The 18521-nt window shown below is 37.6% G+C and overlaps 1 protein-coding gene across 1 annotated transcript in view; it reads left to right on the top strand.

Moving 5' to 3' along the window:
• Positions 1-18521, top strand: part of LOC140239668 (short transient receptor potential channel 7-like) — a 39403-nt gene that overhangs the window by 7863 nt on the left and 13019 nt on the right. Inside the window, exons 4-7 of the mRNA XM_072319498.1 lie at positions 2219-2467; positions 5495-5662; positions 7173-7419; positions 8311-8550. Of these exons, the coding sequence (XP_072175599.1) occupies positions 2219-2467; positions 5495-5662; positions 7173-7419; positions 8311-8550 (904 nt within the window). The remainder of the gene's footprint in view (positions 1-2218; positions 2468-5494; positions 5663-7172; positions 7420-8310; positions 8551-18521) is intronic.

An 18521-nucleotide genomic window follows, 5' to 3' on the forward strand; every position in this document is an offset into this window, starting at 1 on the left:
TCTGAAAGGTAAGTTAAAAAATCCTTGATATTGGAGTTTGGAGGTCTGTACATAATGCCGACCACAATATTCCTAATTCCTGGGATGTAAATTTCTAAAAATAATGATTCAACAATATTATCCATTCTGGAAATTTCATCATGAACAATACATTCAAAAGCGTTCGATATGTACAGTGCAACACCTCCACCACTCTTATCGGGCCTGTTATTAGCAAATATATTGTAGCCGTCAATGTTGAAAAAATTTTCAGTGTTGGAGTTTAACCAGGTTTCACTTAAACCAATAACTGAAAATGCCTGATTTGCATCAGTCTCTAAAAATGATTTTAACTCATCAAAATGCTTATTCAAACTCCTGATATTTAAATGCAACAAAGAAAATGTATCTTCAGAAAAACTTTCGTAAATATCTTTACATTGATTCACAGTAATATATTTACACAACATATTTTCAGTTAACTCTCCACCAAAATCATAAGGCAATTCATTTACAGATGAATTTAAGTTTTCAGCGATGGCATTGTCATAAAAAATTGCTCGTGAATTAGAAACTCCACGAACCGGATCTGAATCTAACCTTATGTGCCTAAATAACTCAAAAAAGTCATTATTTGAAAGAGAACTAAACGGTGCATTCGGGAAATTAGCCATTATAAATGTGGAACATATCTATGAAAGTTTGTATTACCGATCGAGCCTCAATGACAGGAACGAGTGCATACTGCGAGAAAATAAGAAACCAACAGAGTGAGGTAGGACACTGGAGAAGCCGAAGAACATGGATTCTGTCAAAATCATAATGAGCAGAGGATCGCTGCGAAGAAGTCGAACAGGGAAGAAAAGAGAGCAGTACAAAGTAGACGAGAAAGTTCAGTAACAACGAAGAGAAACATGAAACACACATAACATGTAACGAGGACAAATTGGTTGTCTCCGAGGGCTTCCGAGACGATAACAATGGAATATATACAACACAGAAATCCGAGCGGACATTAGGAATGACATGCTAATAGTTTTTGACTGGCTCCCGCAATGTAGAGCTGGTGCGCTTTGAGCGCTCGAAAAGGTCCAGTTGTGATGTAGTGGATGGATAAAAAAGAAAAAAGAATCACTATGCTGAAAATGATAACAGGATAGAAAAAATACAACCTGATTGACAGACAGACTAACGAGTACAACATCCTGATATTACAAATAAAATCAGTGTGACACACGAAACGCTTATCAAACAAGGGCATTTGCCCATATTAATTAGATGCATTTAAATATGACATTGCGGGGGCCCACGGAGTTCCTATAATAAACCAGAACACTAACATGAACAGTATCACAAACCAAGGCCGTGTAAAAATAACCACTAAACGCATATGGAAAGCTGTGAGTGATGCGATGTTTTAGCCAATCGGGTTGCAGGGACTCCCATTATGCATAATCAATATACAAGGAACACATATGGAAAGATTTATAAGCATTACAGGGGTCGGTGACTGAGTGAACCAACTTCAAGTCACTGATGTCTTTCAACGTGGGCTCACTAGAATAAATCTATAGCATAATGAAAAAAGCACTTGACTATAACCGCTTTCAGAAAGAAGGGGGGGGGGAATAATTGCTACCTTTAACATATGTCAGTATCAAGTTGATGGAATATGTAATTTTCACGAAAAACTATTTTTTTTTAAATGGAATTCCCTTTATATTTTCTTTATAATTATTTTTGGCAACACATGACGTCATAACCTCTAGTAGTCTCCTCATCCAGCGGTTCGAACACCAAAACCTTAAAAATTCATAACTATTGCATCGATTATCTGATTTTCCTCAAACTTCCACTGATGTGTTCTACTAATGTTGCTGCTTTCACTCAATCCACTTTCTCTTTGGTTTTTGGTTTGTTTTAGGAGGAAATTTAGTGCATGCACTCCCCCTCCCATCCTTTTTTTTTTTTTTTTGGTAAGAAAACAAATAAGCCTACTCCTATTTAAGAAGAAAAAAGACCTGTGAATAATAATTAGATCTCGTCGTCTCTTAATATTCAATTTGACACGACTCTGTCACAAGCAGATAAAGGACAATTAAGTAACGGTCAGCTATACAAAATAATTCATGAACAAAGGTGAAAGCAAGGGCGATTTAAGATTCAACAATCAAATTACGAAAGAAAAACGGAATTTTTTTTTTTTTTTTTGCTGTTTCTGTAAATATTGCCCTTTTAGAATGAATATCGCGAACTCGCCAAGCAGTGCAAAGAGTTTGCGTCAGACCTTCTCGACATGTGCCAGACGACGGATGAGGTAAAGACTATCCTGACCCAAGAGGCCACCACCGCCATCGAAAGTCAAGCGGCAGAGGGTGCCAACACACTCCGTAAACACAAGGCACCGGATAAACCCACGACGGAGGGGAAAGACAAAGATTTCTCCCTCCCACGCCTCGATCTGGCCATCAAATACAAACAAAAGCAGGTATTTCTCATTCTGTTTCATCTCTCCGATTCATATCATTTAGTCGACCTTTTCAATTTTGTTTTGTTTGTTCATTTTCCATCTAAGAAGATGGCTGGATACCCCATATTCAGCTACACTAAGCTGGTCTTCCATGGGGTCCAATTGGGTGTGAGGCAGGACCACTTCACCGGGTTAAACACCCTGCTCTTTGCGATGAATGAATGAATTGATGAATGAATGAATGAATTTGCGATGAAAAAATGAATTAAATGAAAGAAAGAAATGAAAGAGGGAGACAAAGTGAAGAAACTTGCATCTGAAAAAATGAATTTGAATGAATTTGAATATTGAGCTTTCAGCCTAACGCGTTTCAAAAAGAAATCCACTCCAAAATGTGTTCAATTTCGTGAGAAAGAGAAAAAACATTCCTGCAGAACAATGCAAAAATCATAAAAATCTTAAGAAATACGGAACAAATGACATTCTGGAATTTTACGATTTTCCCGAAAACAGTCGTTATGAACATTGAAATCAACAAGTTGATGATGTCATGCTCTCACAATATCTTATTGATTTTATATACGGAAATGACAAAAATCCCATATTTCAGTTGGATGAATATAATACTTGGCTTAAAACCACCCAAACAAAAATGCTACTTTTGATATATTTCTGTATGGGAATGTGTTTAACCTGTATTAACTAAAATTAACTATTTTTCAGAATTTCATAAATAAGAGATGCATGAAAAATTGTGAGGGCATGATATCATCAACTTGATAATTAATTTCAAATATTTGTAAGGACTGGTAAAGAATGTTTTCCGACATGTGAAATTTCAAAGTGGCATTATCTTCCTTATTTCCCATTCGATTTTTGTCATTTTTTGGAACGTCTTCTAGGATTTTTTTTTCTCTTTCATTTCAGTTCATTTCATTTATTTGACAAAATATAAAACAGTATACAAAGCATTACAAAGAAACAAATACATGGACCAAAACACACACAAGATAATATAACACATTATGTACTATAGGTGTTACAAAAAACATTTCCCACATTTGATTCTTAATAGTGCAAAACTATACATCAGATAAAACTGTCATTGATATGAGTAATAGCTGAATTGTGTACAATTTAGTTGGAGGTAATTTGAATTTGAAAGCCTATATAAGTTTCATGAAATCCAATATTTATTTCAATGTTAGGTTCCAGATTTTGATCAAATTTTAACCCTCTGTACAAAACTTGAACTTTACACAGTCAGGAACCAATGATGTGTATGTGAGTGTGTGCTTTCAATGACCCTGAACAATGGACATGGCTACCACCTGTTCAGAGCTCTGCAGCAAGGCACGTGAATGCTTTATTCATGAGGATTGCCCTGAGCACTGCCAGTCTGAATTCATGACACAGGGTGAAATGCATGCAAATGAAAGAAGTAAGCACATGTTTCCATGTGCTTGCATACACCACATTTCAGAATGAATAAAGACTACCTGCAATAGTGGAATTCCTCGTGAATATTTAATAGAGCATTCCAGTCCTGGCAATTGTCCAGGACCATTGTCTGGGTATCAACAACACACTCTTATACACACCAATAACCCCTGTGCAAAGTTAAAGTTTTGTACAGAGGGTTGAAAATATAGCAAAATCTGAAACCTAACTGAAAAATCAATGTTGATTTTAACAAAACTGAATCATGCTTTCATTTTAAAATTACCTCCAACAAATTGTACACTATTCAGCTATTGCTCATATCAATGTTAGTGTTATCTGATATATAGCTTTAAATTATAAAGGATCAAAAGTGGGAAATGTTTTTTGTAACACCCAGTACATAATTCATCAGTTGACAAAAACAAAGATCTACCTTCATTAACTTTTGTTGGCACACACACGCTTACTCACACATACATCCCATTCCTTCCTTTCTTTTGGAAACTACTTCGGGGTGGATTTCCTCTTTCAGACCTTGATAGCATGAAAGTCTTATCATTCTATGATGTTTGAGTGTTTAACACCGGTCTGCAGGAAAAAAAAAATCACATTACATTATTTCTAATGCGGAAAAAAGAGCATGATTTTGAGAACTGTAAAGATGTGTACACACGCACACACACACACACACACACACAAGATGCTGATGGTTATTATATTTATATAATATTGACTGGCCTTGAGGGAGATACCAGAAAATATTCTTTCAGTGCGGGCAATATTTTCTGGTATCTTCGTCAAGGCCAGTCAATATCATGATTATTACCTATCCCCTAGGTAAATTAGGAAAATATATGAATACAGCTATACACTACGATAGATCAAGCCACATTTGACTCACCTGTAGATCATCACTAACATGTCGAATAATTGCAAAATCGTTCACCAATGTACATCATTCAACTACTACTTCCAAAATACATAGTTGTAACAGGCGAACTTCATACACCTGAACGTATTTACACTTTGTTTTTGTTTCTGTTTCAATTTGGAGAGTTGTAATAACTGATGGTCACTGTGCAGTTATTGAGCACAAAAAATGGACTCGTCATTGTTTGACGCGTAGTGCTACTGGTAGTGGTTGACCTTGTATTCTGTGAGTTGATTTATTGGCGTTCTTCTGCGGTGCGTGTGTCCCGGATGTATGAATGTGTCCTCATTTGTGATTGACTGGAATGTTTACGTGTAAAGTGAATGACGAGACCCGGATGATGGGTGATACGCACTAATATCGCCCGCTGACCTCGACGACCGATCAAAATACCAACTACCTCATATAAACTACCTCATAACATAGGTAATAATAATGATTATAATGTTTCATCGTAGAGCTATCTGGAGTATTTTTAAAAAGTCTTTGTTATCGCAATGTTTTGGAGATTCCAACCCAATCCGTTTACTTTGATAACGATAGACAATTGTACAAGACAATCCTACACACTGAAGAATGAAAATCGAAACGTAAGAATAGCGTAGTGCGTACAGACTCAAGAAGATTTAATTAAAAGACACTAACTTTGTGTGTGTGTGTATCTACTTCAGTTCGTCGCTCACCCCCATTGCCAACATCATCTAGCGACCCTTTGGTATAAGGGAACGCCCAGCCTTGCTCGCCAGTGGCATCCGCTCATCAAGTGTTTCATCACTGTCGGCCTCATGGCCATGTTGCCAGTCCTAACCCTCATCTATTGGACGTATCCCTTCGGAAAGGTAAAATGACTTTGTTTAACCCTCTGATTGCTTTGAGCGTTGATTGGCACAGAAAAAAGAAACCATAGCATTGTACACACTGTCCAAAGTCCCTGGCACAGAAACGGTTAATAATTACGATTTGCTGGTGGTGATATGACTATATTTTGCAAGTTAAACCTATAGCCAAGGTTCTAGTCAGTATCAATGTCTGGTTCCATGAACTTGGAGGTAACACTATATTGTTCTCGGTTCCATGGCATTTGCTCATGTGTGTGACAATACTGTCCCCATGAAATATCTACATGCTTATCCAAACATAAATTTAACCACCACCCCCCCCCCCAAAAAAAAAAATAAATAAATAAATTAAAAAAAAAAATCAACCTAATCCTAATCCTAGCACGCACATCAAACTAAACCTAAAACCTTATCACATCCCTTACCTTAGTCCTTTGAGAAAATAAGACCCGAGTAATTGTCGGATGAGCAAATGTCGTGTCACCGTTTGTTGTTGTTGTTGTTGTTGTTGTTGTTGTTTTTCATCTCCTGCCGAAATAAGCTGAAACATTGTATCCGTGGTCCCATCTCCTTGGATCCGAATAACTAACTACCAATTAAGACATTGTTCTTCATATATTAACGAGGACAGGTACTAGTTTGTATAACATCACATAAGAAGACACCTATGTTCCCATAACAGGCATAACAATAATCACGTCCCGGTCAAATCCAAAAGGCTCTAAAGATGAAATTAATACCCAACATTGTTCCTACCCAAATTTGCGGCCAGGCTAGCCAAAAATCACTGTGATGCATAATGTTGGTCCTATTTCCTCAGAAAAGAAAAAAAAAGGGAAAAAAAAAACTACATGATTGTTTTCATCCCTGTGGTCTTGAGGTGAATAACAAATCCTCCTTATCAAAGTGACGACACTGCCCTTTAGCGAGATAATAATCAAATGTATTGCGGTTCAATGATATCCCTTGGTAAGATCTATGATATATCGACCACAGTTATAGTCCTGTCTCTTTGGTACTGCATCCAGTAATACATCACCATACATTACACTGTTGTATCCCTGTTTCCATCTTGAGTCAATTTAAAACTGCACAGTTGCCTTTTCTCTGTGAGAATTCCATCTAACAAAAGAGAACATATCAAAACTAGGTGTTAAACTCATATCAACCCCCACCCCACCCCCCCCCCAAAAAAAAAATGAAAACTCAAATTTCCACTGGTCATGCTGGATATGACGGACTACATTGCTTATTGTTATTTATGAACTGTTAATATTTCTAGTAACATTATACTCAGTAGTTGCTGATATTATGTTAGTGTTTCTTAAATTCATTCTCTGACAATGTTGCTGTAATGTATGTCCCAATGAAAATACTTCAAAAAGACTGCCGAAATACAAATATTGTGGCATACCCATGAGCAAGATGACTGTCAAAACACACGAATGCAATGAACTTCTTTTGCCGAGTATCCACTGTGAATAATTTCTAAGCTGTGAATTCCCTCTAGATTGCGGAGTACATGAGGAGCCCGAGAACGAAGTTCATGACGCATGCGTCGATGTACGTGTGCTTCCTGCTCATCCTCTTCCTCGAATCCGTGATGTCCCAGTACCTCTTGGGACCTTCCATGACCATCGGATGCTGTCCTCTCCTATCCCAAAGGCTGCAAGCACTCGAAGGGTCGCCGGGAAGGTGCCTCGTGAGACAAACTAACCTCTCCTTCTTGCAGTGGATTATGGCGATCTTTGTATTAGGTACGTTGTTGTTCACGAGAGAATAACGGTTGACATTTTCGGTGTAGACATTGGAGCGAAAACGTATCGTAGTGTAGCCAATCACGCCAACGGCCTAATGTTAACGCATTTCCCTATTGAGAAATCAATATGACGGATGAGGTAAACAGCTCTTAGTTGTCACATAGAGTGATCTCCAGGATGTAATACTCTCTCGTTTCCTTTCAACAGACGTACACTGGATTGGTGATGGATTGATGATAAGAGGTTGATTTAAACATGTACAGAGCATGTGGTCGCGTGACACATCTCGTCCAGCTAAAAGACGGGAGCATAGTATGCACCATCATCCGATAGCAGCAACATGGACAAAAGCCTAAACTAAATCAGTAACACAGATGAAATTATGAAATCGAGATGAGAAAAGAATACAAAAATAGGAGAAGGAGGAGAAGAGTAAGAACAAGAGATATATGAAGAGTTTGTTTGCAAAAACCGATAAGTCCATATTTGCCAGATGGAGATATTTGCGATTATAGGTCAAGAAAAATATAGAAAGTAATAAGAAAAATTTTGCTTCTTTTGACCGTAACTTCAAAAATATACCTTTATATGAAGTGACCAATGCATCATTTAAAAGGTATTATTTTGTACTTTATGACAGAGACCGTACTTCAAAATCTTCAAAAATGGACTCATCGGTTTTTGCGAACAAACTCTTCATATGCAGGAAGTGCTAAGAAGTCAAAGTAATAATCGCTGGTATACCAGACCAAACACAAACTAACCGGCATGTAAGAAGTTAACGGGTAATGGAATAATACCGGGAGTTCATTTTCCACCACCATTTATGAGTTTGAATGATCAATTCTCTTGTTTACCCTCACGTCCCCTCGTCTGCGCATATCGTAGGGCTCTTGTGGGGAGAAATCAAGCAGATCTTCCAGGAAGGGTACAGGAACTACCTGAGCTCGGTGTGGAACTGGATTGATATCGCCATGCTGAATCTTCTGATCTCTTCGCTTCTCCTCCGTGGAGCCGTGTCCGCGAAGGTGGTCGCCGCCAGGGCCTACTTCAACACCAACGATGCGTGTGAGACCCTGAAGGGAAACGAAACCCATGCTGTCAATTGCCTCTACTGGCTAAACACTGGTACGTGTCTCCTTTACGTTATCTTGTAACTGTGCAGTTGTATTAATTAGTTTTGATGAAATATACATTTTTTTCCTGAATAAGCAGTTTCGGTTATGTAGTCAGATTCTTTGCATGCATTGTTCGGAAAAGTTACTCTTGAATACCCAGTAGCCTGGGAAAACATGAGTGACCCGATCGATCTGCATTAGCTGCCCACTTGAGTACATAAAAAAAAAACCAACAAAAGGGGCCGCAGATTGAGGGGATTGGACGGCACCCACTTTCCTAACACTTTCCTAACATTGCTAACGCTTTCCTAACACTTTCCTAACACTTTCCTAACATTCCTAACACTTTCCTAACGTTTCCGAACTTATGCCCCTGTGTCAAAACCTTATCTGCGCATGCGGATACGTCCGTCGCCCGTGAATGGCTGCATCACAGTACTGTATTTGCATATGTAAATTACAGTCTTCGTATCATCGTCGCTCTCTCTCGCGCAACCAACACGCGCGAGACTCGAAACCTGGAGCGAACTCTCGACAATCCTGGCCGCCGAGCGCCGCCCGGCGGCGCGGCGGCGGTTCCCGGCGGTGGTGGTGGTGCACGGTGAGGCAGGTGGATCGGTCGAACCTCTGTCTGATGTTTCTTGCGAATGCCAGTTCGAGAAAAGTTACTTCCTTCTAAGGTAAAGGTGAGTAAGAATCTCATAATACTAATTGAACGTGTGTAGGGAAATACCCGGGTGATACATGTGTGAGGAAATGTTGGTGTTGGAGTTACTTTCTCAAGCACGCGTCAACGCTTATTGTCGTGCTTTGCGTATGGTCTACATACAGTGCCAGTGCAGTGGCCAGGTTGTCTCTGCAGTTCTTAATTTATTTCCCAAAGCGGATATTGTAGAATCTAAACCACTCCGTCTTTCATCGAGTTAATCTACTGTGGTTATATTTACTGACACTGAAACATGATTTAGTTTTGTCCTCACTACATTTCGAGGTTGATGACAAAATGTTACTCTAATAGTTAACGTTACTACCTAGGCTCTATATAACCAAAATTCAAAAGTAAATACAACTGTAGAATCTACTTAAAATATTCACAATGTTAGTACGGTATCGGTATACGGTATAGAGGTTCTAACGTTAGATCCACTCGTTGCTTCAATTTTTACGTAACTTAGCATATTGAAAGTTAATTTCATTAAATTCCCCTGCTAAATCTAATTTTCATGAATGTTTCTGCTGCTTGTATACCAGATCTAGAGTAACTGTACATGTATAACTCCACAGTTAAACACAGCTAGATAGGGCACTGCACACTTTACAGTGACTAACCCATGCCATGGGCATGCATTTTCCCTATTCTGTTCCCATAACTGGTTCTGTAGAGTAGTGGCCTACTTTTGTTTTTGTTTTTCAGTTGGCCTTGACAATGTTGTATTGGTTGTTTTACGTGGGCATTATCGCAAAATACAATGTAGGTCCCCACTCCATTCACCTCCAGTCATTTCGTCAAAGCCGGGGACTTCTTTCTTGTGAGTTGTAGACTTTGCACATACAATTGTATATAATTATGAACACACACGCAGAACGAGAGGGGACCGACATCACGATTTGGCCTTTACCTGTCATGTCAGACCAGAAATTTAACAATCTTTGAAAATTTGCTCGTGTAACAGTGGTTTTTAGGGCCTATTAATGTTCTTGGAGCGTCAGACCAGTGCCAGTGCAGTGTTTGCTGCGTTGTGATGTAAATGCAGCGTGTCTATGGCCAAGGCTTTTATGGCATGCTGTCACTGTAAAGGGAATTTTGGAGTAGGTGATGTAAAGCAGATAATGGGTCTACCAATTTTGGGCATGTGGCAGTAACAACAACGAATTGTTAATTGTCACTACTAATTTGACTTAGGTCAGGACAAGGGTGACGAGCTGGCTGATTGCCATTTAGCATTGCGCACAAAGTCACACAGTCTAGCCTCAACCAGTTCTCTATGACCGGTATATGACAAGTAGGGTTACTAATAGGGTCAATCCATGTCAAATCATCCAGTGCTTGTCACCCGACCCCCTCCGATTTCCTTAAAAATCGCACCAAATGTTCCCCAAAGTGTCTGACGGAAAATCCCAAAATATTTTGCCCCAAGGTCAATTGGTTGCTAAGATACAGCCTCACATAGCAACCGGTGCGCATTCCAAAAAATTAGTTAAAAGAAAATTAGGCATTTTTGATTGACTGTTTTAGCTTTGATATTTATGCAAAAGTGTTCATTATCTGGAAATTGAGAGAACTTTATAGTCTTTGCAAGAAAAACTGACTGTGACGCGAAATTGACTTTTCGTTAACGTGCACGAGGTCACCGAAAATGGTGTTAAATGTTAATTTTGACAATTTTAATGCATATTTAGAAGCTAATATCTTCCACATTTCATCACCTTAGGTTCTAAAATATTATGCTGTTGAAGGCTTTGACTTGCTCGGTAATTTTGAAAAAAATCGGCGCATTCATGATCACCGTTTTTACGGAGAGCGCCCTCAAAGTTGACAAAAATGAAAAATGTGCCAAATTCAAGGTCACGGATCACCCTTCGTCCCACCTAGAAATAGCATCAATTTTTGTATATTGATAGACATTTACCTATATTATCTTGGGTTACTAAAGAAATTTTGCTCCCGAAATGTTCAATGGCAAATTTACCCCACCGAAAATGGTCGTAAATGGCCAAATTCCCATGTAATATCACATATTGGGTTTAGAGGACATTTTAAATGTCCACGCTTTCAAGATGAAAAGCACTAGCCCTGTGATATTTGCAGTAGGGATAGTCTGTTATACATATTTTAGTAATATATACCACAAAACACTTTTATTACATAATAATGACCTTGAAATTTAATCCAAAATTTGATAAAAAACAATAAATCGCTCCATTTTCCTCATTGCACTGCATATAAATATGTGTTTTGAAAGACTTTTCACAGAGCAATATTTCAAGAATTATGAAAGCTGACAGCCTACCATATTAAGGTTCTAAAGTATTTGTGCTCTTCTTTCAGATTTTGTGTCAATTTGATCATGAATGTTATACCCTTGACCTTGAAGTACTTCTAAAAATAGCTGTAAATTTGTAAACCACAAAGTACACACACGACAGGTGTTTTATGGCATGGTATACTTGTGATTCTTCCACAAACACAAAAGCTTTTTATAGTGTACATGTTATATACTGGAATTAATCTATACATGCTTGCAAGATATGTTACAATAAATTGCTTTGTTCTGACAATGACCCTCAATTTATGACCTTCAAAATCATAAGAAATTCCTCTCCATAAAGACCTGTATTAAAGTACGTAATAATAATTGATAATTATGGACATTAAAAAATTCTTATTCTAGCCGGTGAAACGCACATTAAAAGGACTGAGAGTCTTCTTTTTCGGGGAATTTGTTTTGTACCTAATGAAAACTTTCAAAATCATTTCAATTCTTATGTATTTTCTTGTTTTTGGAATTTCTTATGTATTTCTTTGTTTTTTATTTTCTGCAGCATAACCATGTTTTTTTTTTTATTGGAAATTGTCACAGCCCACTTTTCTACCATAACTAGAATAGAATTAACCAATCAAATTGATAGATAGTAAAAATGGTCAAGTTTTTATGAGTTTCACCACAAGGCACTGTTTTCCATAGGAAATGCACACAAAATCACAAAATATTACCGTCCCCTTTTTTGATTGAAATTGAGGGTCATTGTCAGAACAGAGTAATTAATTGTAACATATCTTGCAAACACGTATAGATTAATTCCAGTATATAACATTTACATCATAAAAAGCTTCTGTGTTTGTGGAAGAATCACAAGTATATCATGCCATAAAACACCTGTTGTTTGTGTACTGTTGTAGTTAACAAATTTCCAGCTATTTTTAGAAGCACTTCAAGGTCAAAGATATAACGTTCATGATCAAATTGACACTAAATCTGAAAGATGAGCAGAAATAGTTTAGCACCCTAATATGGTAGACTGTCAGCTTTCATAATTCCTGAAATATTGCTCTGTGAAAAGTCTTTCAAAACACATTTACATGCAGTGCAATGAGGAAAATGGAGTGATTTATTGTTTTTTATCAAATTTTGGATTAAATTTCAAGGTCATTATTAAGTAATAAAAGTGTTTTGTGGTATATATTACTAAAATATGTATAACAGACTATCCCTACTGCAAATATCACAGGGCTAGTGCTTTTCATCTTGAAAGCGTGGACATTTAAAATGTCCTCTAAACCCATTATGTGATATTACATGGGAATTTGGCCGTTTACGACCATTTTCGGTGGGGTAAATTTGCCATTGAACATTTCGGGAGCAAAATTTCTTTGGTAACCAAAGATAATATAGGTAAATGTCTATCAATATACAAAAACTGATGCTATTCCTAGGTGGGACGAAGGGTGATCCGTGACCTTGAATTTGGCACATTTTTCATTTTTGTCAACTTTGAGGGCGCTCTCCGTAAAAACGGTGATCATGAATGCGTCCAATTTTTTTCAAAATTACTGAGCAAGTCAAAGCCTTCAACAGCATAATATTTTAGAACCTAAGGTGATGAAATGTGGAAGATATTAGCTTCTAAATATGCATTAAAATTTTCAAAATTAACATTTAACACCATTTTCGGTGACCTCGTGCACGTTAACGAAAAGTCAATTTCGCGTCACAGTCAGTTTTTCTTGCAAAGCCTATAAAGTTCTCTCAATTTCCAGATAATGAACACTTTTGCATAAATATCCAAGCTAAAACAGTCAATCAAAAATGCCTAATTTTCTTTTAACTAATTTTTTGGAATGCGCACCGGTTGCTATGTGAGGCTGTATCTTAGCAACCAATTGACCTTGGGGCAAAATATTTTGGGATTTTCCGTCAGACACTTTGGGGAACATTTGGTGCGATTTTAAAGAAAGTCGGAGGGGGTCGGGTGACAACTTTTCTGAAAATTGGATGATTTGACGTGGATTGACCCAATAGACAATTTATATGTCACCGGAGTCTTATGTTGTAGATTAAGTGCGGTTGATTGATGAATGTTACATTCTGTCCTTTGTCTCATTATAATGACGACAGAGGAGGAGAGCTGGGTCTGGGACCCTAGCTTTAGAAACTATACAGAACAGATTAAGAACAGTAAGTTAAAGGGAAATGTTATCACTAATAACAGAAATGCAGCAGAGAGAAGAACATTGGTGAAGAGAATTATGGTTGAGATGAAACAAGGGAAATGTTAACAGAAATAGGAAGGATGATGAGGTAAAGGAAATTATACAATTAGCCAAGTGGTGATCCCTTACAGTGACAAAATCAAATTGTTGTCACTTCAAATTTGACTTGGGGTCAGGTTGAGGATGGTAAGCTGGCTGATAGTCATCTGTCACACTAAGTCTTACAATCTAGCCTGTACTACATGTAGTTCTCTCTGTATGACAAGTATGTCTACAAGTATGTTTGTCAACAGTTCTTTTCACATACAGTTTGACATCAATGTTCTGTTCTGTGTAAGGTAAACTTCCATTTCAGCATACAGTGTATCTTAAACGGTGATACATTGTACATGTTTCTTCTTCTCTAGTCTTAATTTTTTTGTTTGGTATCTCGTATGTTGTTCTTTGTTTCTCGTCTAGTCCCTCTATCTCATGCCATGAATAGTAATAACAATGATGATGACGGTGATGATAATGATAGCAATAAATTGTTAAAGCTATTATTATTGAATTCATTTAATTGATTGAGGCCAATTTAGGCTATTTATTTAGCAAAATAAAACACAAAAACATACAGTATAATAATAGTGGCGTTTACGACGAGAGCCAGGCAGCCTTGAAAGCATCTAGTGCTTATACAGTAGGATGCCTACACAGGAAAATATTTGGCAACATTACAAATAATTCTGTGTGAAGTCGAGTAGATAAAACAAGACACCATCACATACACTCACACGCACAACACATACACTCACATGCAGTAAGACAGGATAGAAAGTATGTTGTCTAGTCAATCATGGGTAACTGTTAAAAAAAGGAGCACTTCAGTAAGCACTGAAATGTAGAAAGAGTTGTGCTGTATTTCAAAGCAGTACTTTTACACCTTCTCCCCCCCCCCCCCCCCCCTTTATGGAATTCCTGGATCCGCTCCTGAGTAACTCAGGACAGTATAAGTATGCTATTAAAAAGGTCAAACCTTCTACCGTTTTCTCTTCTGTTGTCTACAGACTACTACAGTTCAGCATGCAAAATGACCAGGACTGGGAAGCCGTACAGCTGTTGGGACCATATTATGAGATTGTGTGCAAGAGGACAATATTGGTTTGGTGTAGGCCAATCACCAGGTGGAAAAAAAAAAGTGGAAGGAGGTGAAAAAGAGGATTGACGCCTGCCACCTTCATGGTTCCATCTGAAGAAGCAAGCTGTTGGTGTGTTTGGAGCTGTGCTGGCCTGCAAACATCAATAGGCCCTCCCACAAGGTGAGTTTTTTTTTTTTTTTGGTTTTGTTTTGTTTTGTTACCTCCACCAAGGGAGGAGGTTATGTTTTCGTTCATGGTTTGTGTGTTTGTTAGTTTGTCCGTGTGCAACATAACTCAAAAAGTAGTTAACGGTTTGGATTAAACTTGCAGGAAAGGTTTAGAATGACACAAGTAACAAACGATTAACTTTTGGTAGTGATCCGAGAATTTTGGGGGAATTTATGAAGGATTTTTTATATTTCGGCAGGTAGGGTCAATGAACTTGGGAGTTCAGGCTGCACGTATTTGAGGTTTACATGCGCGCACTAAAGTGCATGGTCTAGTTTCTGCTAGGGCTAGGCTTGCCATGCAGCTGAGGGTTTATGACGGAACAAAGGCTTTTATATTGGGAAATCCGGCGACATTCAGCACACAATGCTATAAGTACATGGGTGGATGGAAGAACAAGATCAGTGGTGGAAATGAGCTGCATGCTTGGCGGAGATCTGCGCTCTCAGTGCTTTTCTAATTTTGTTTTGCTTTGTTTTTGTTTTTGTTTTGTTTTTGTTTTTGTTTTTTGTAAGGGGGGAGGATAACACCCAGAAAGTCCCCTGAGTTGTCAGATTAAATATTTCCATCCTCATGTTTTGCAAAGCATAGCTGTACATGTGATGCAGAGTTCATACAGACTGTTGTAAATGTCCAATACATTATATATTAGGTTCAGAGATTGTTTGCTGGGGAATTTAAAGTGATGCAATATTGGAAAGAAGTGAAGAAAGTCTAATTTCAGCTGCAGCCTCTAGATCATATTATGTATGATGAAAAAGAATAGAAGTCTGTCTGAAATGTCAGTTAAAAAAGTCCAAATAAAACATATATTGAAATTGGTGAAATACTTTGTGCACACTAAACTGTACCAATTTTGAAGTCATTCATCTCAGAAGTCATGCCTTAGACCTAATCTTTTTGTACCAGCAAGTTCTTGTCCAAAATGTGTTATTGCGATTCTACATGATAAACTATTTGTATGTTGAAATTACAATTTGACTTTTGGTATGACTTTCAGCCCAGGACTGTAATAATGTATCAGAGGGATGAGAATGATTGTACCTCGGAGTGGACATGAATTTAGTGTTTGTCTTTGAATGCTATTTTTTTTTTTCAGTTATGAACTAAGCTCCAAATATGCCTTTGAAATGAAATTCTGACCCTCAGCCTACAATTTTAAGCCTCCACCACGAAGTGTCGCCGGAGGCATTATGTTTTCAGGTTGTCTGTCCTTCCGTCCGTCCGTGCGTCCTTCTGTCCGCCATGAATTTTGTAGACAGCGCAAAAAAAAAAAAAAAAAAAAACCTTTGAGGCATCCTAATAAGACTTGGTATGTATATGCATGAGTGAACGAAGTTGTGCCTATTAACATTTAGGTGCTCATGCTCAAGGTCAAAGGTCAAAGGGTCAAGGTCAAATGGCTCCAAAATTTCACTATTTTCCTCTTATCTATGCAATGCCTGAAGGTTTTTCTTTAAACTTGATGCAAGCATGTGATACCAAATAAAGATTCTCCAGAGAGTTTGGAATTATGAGGTCAAAGTTCAAAGGTGAGAGGTCAAGTTAAAATGTTGAAATTTCACCCTTTTTTCTCCATATCTTGGAAATGGTTCACGGCATCTTCATATAATGTAATTACATCTATGCATGTACTTACCAGCAGTGATCATCTAGGGAATGTAGGTATCATGGGTCAAAGGTCAGGGGTCAATGATCAAGGTCAAATCAAAATATCATTTGTTCCCTCATATTTCTGCAATATTTCCAAGATTTTTCTTGAAACTTGATATATTGCCCAATAGAGATTTTCTAGGAAGTTTCTTGCCCAAAGGTCAAGTGAAAGTGCTAAATTTCACTTCTTCTTTTTTTCCATATCTTGAAAGTGACTCAAGATATCATCATGAAACTTAGTACAGATTAATGCATGTTCTACCTGACGGTGATTCTCTCGGGAATTTTAGGGTCTTAGGGTCTAAGGTCCAGGGTCAAAGGCCAAGTAAGAATGCAAAAATTGTAGTATTTAATACATGAATTACACTTTTTCTCCATACTTTGAAAGTTACTAAATGCATAGACTTATAAAAGTGTCAAAAGTCAAGTGAAGATTCTCAAATCCCCACATACAATTGTACCTGCACTCTTAGGCAGTATAGCCATCCATCCAATTAAAGCTAGTTCAAGGAAAGTGAACATTCAACACATTTGTGACAAACCTGTCATTCTAATATTTTGCCAGTTATGTGAAACTGTAATCACACATTGTCAAGATGTTGTACTATAGACCTATTAGGAGAACGATGCATTATGGCAGAGGCATACCAGTCGCCATAGCGACATTTCTAGTTGTTGTTGTTGTTGTTTGTTTGTTTGTTTGGGGAAGTGAATTGTGTGCTACAGTGTTCAGGTTTGTCCCATGGATTCAATTGGAGCTCTTTTCCTGTTAAATAGATATCAAGAAGTCCTTGTAATTTGCGACAAAGAATGAACCATCTGATTACATTAAATCAGCACAATAACAACAGTAACATACATAGCTATCAAAAATATCTTACCCATTTGAAAGATTGTTTCTTATTCTTTCCAGTTATCTAGGTCTAATGGTTACAGCAGTTTGTTATTATCCTTCTTTAAATTTGAATTTTTATGGTCATGACAAGTATGTGGAGGTGTATTACATTGGAATTCACATTTATTTTTCTCACAAACAGCCGACTAAGAAAAGCAGTGAAGGCATTTCACCTGTGACAAGCATCTCATCATCTGCAGCAACAAAGCATCCAGCAACTGAGTCAGTGTCAGCATGTGCTCAGCCTCCATTACCTGCTCAACCTCAACAATCTGCTCGGCTTCAACAACCTGCATCTTCCGAGCAACAGTATTCAAACTAGGCAGCAAGAGAATGTGGCCTTTGTCACTGAAATATCTTAGTCAAAGACTTTGCAGAGCATCATGACTGTACCATGCACAGGTGTCTTGCCAGATATGTGGCAGAATGTGTCGTGTCCAAGTAGAAGAGATGCTTATTCAAGATATTGAACAGCACGCAACAACACAATCTTTGCCAGCTCTTCCAAGACATTCAGCAATGTATGGTTAGTATCATAATTGATGATTGTCTATTGGCTGATGAATTTTGTAAAAAAGTTAAGTGAAACGTATCAAAATTCCAAATTTCTTTCCTCCATCGTAAATGAACATGCTTGAAATGCTTGTAGAATTGTGGGACAATATTGACATATGTGTATTTTCTAACAGCTACACAAATTTACCGTAAAACTTATGGAAGACAATTGATGCATCATTCATTTTGAACTAAGATCACATGCTCATCATACAAGTGATAAACTGAATTATACTTCTAAGAACTATGTGAATTAGTGTTGACCAGATTCTTTGAGTGATGCTGTATTCAAATTCATGAACTTCCTCTGTCGAAATGTT

This window comes from Diadema setosum, chromosome 16 (genome assembly GCF_964275005.1).
Source record: "Diadema setosum chromosome 16, eeDiaSeto1, whole genome shotgun sequence".
Classification (NCBI taxonomy): Eukaryota; Metazoa; Echinodermata; class Echinoidea; order Diadematoida; family Diadematidae; genus Diadema; species Diadema setosum.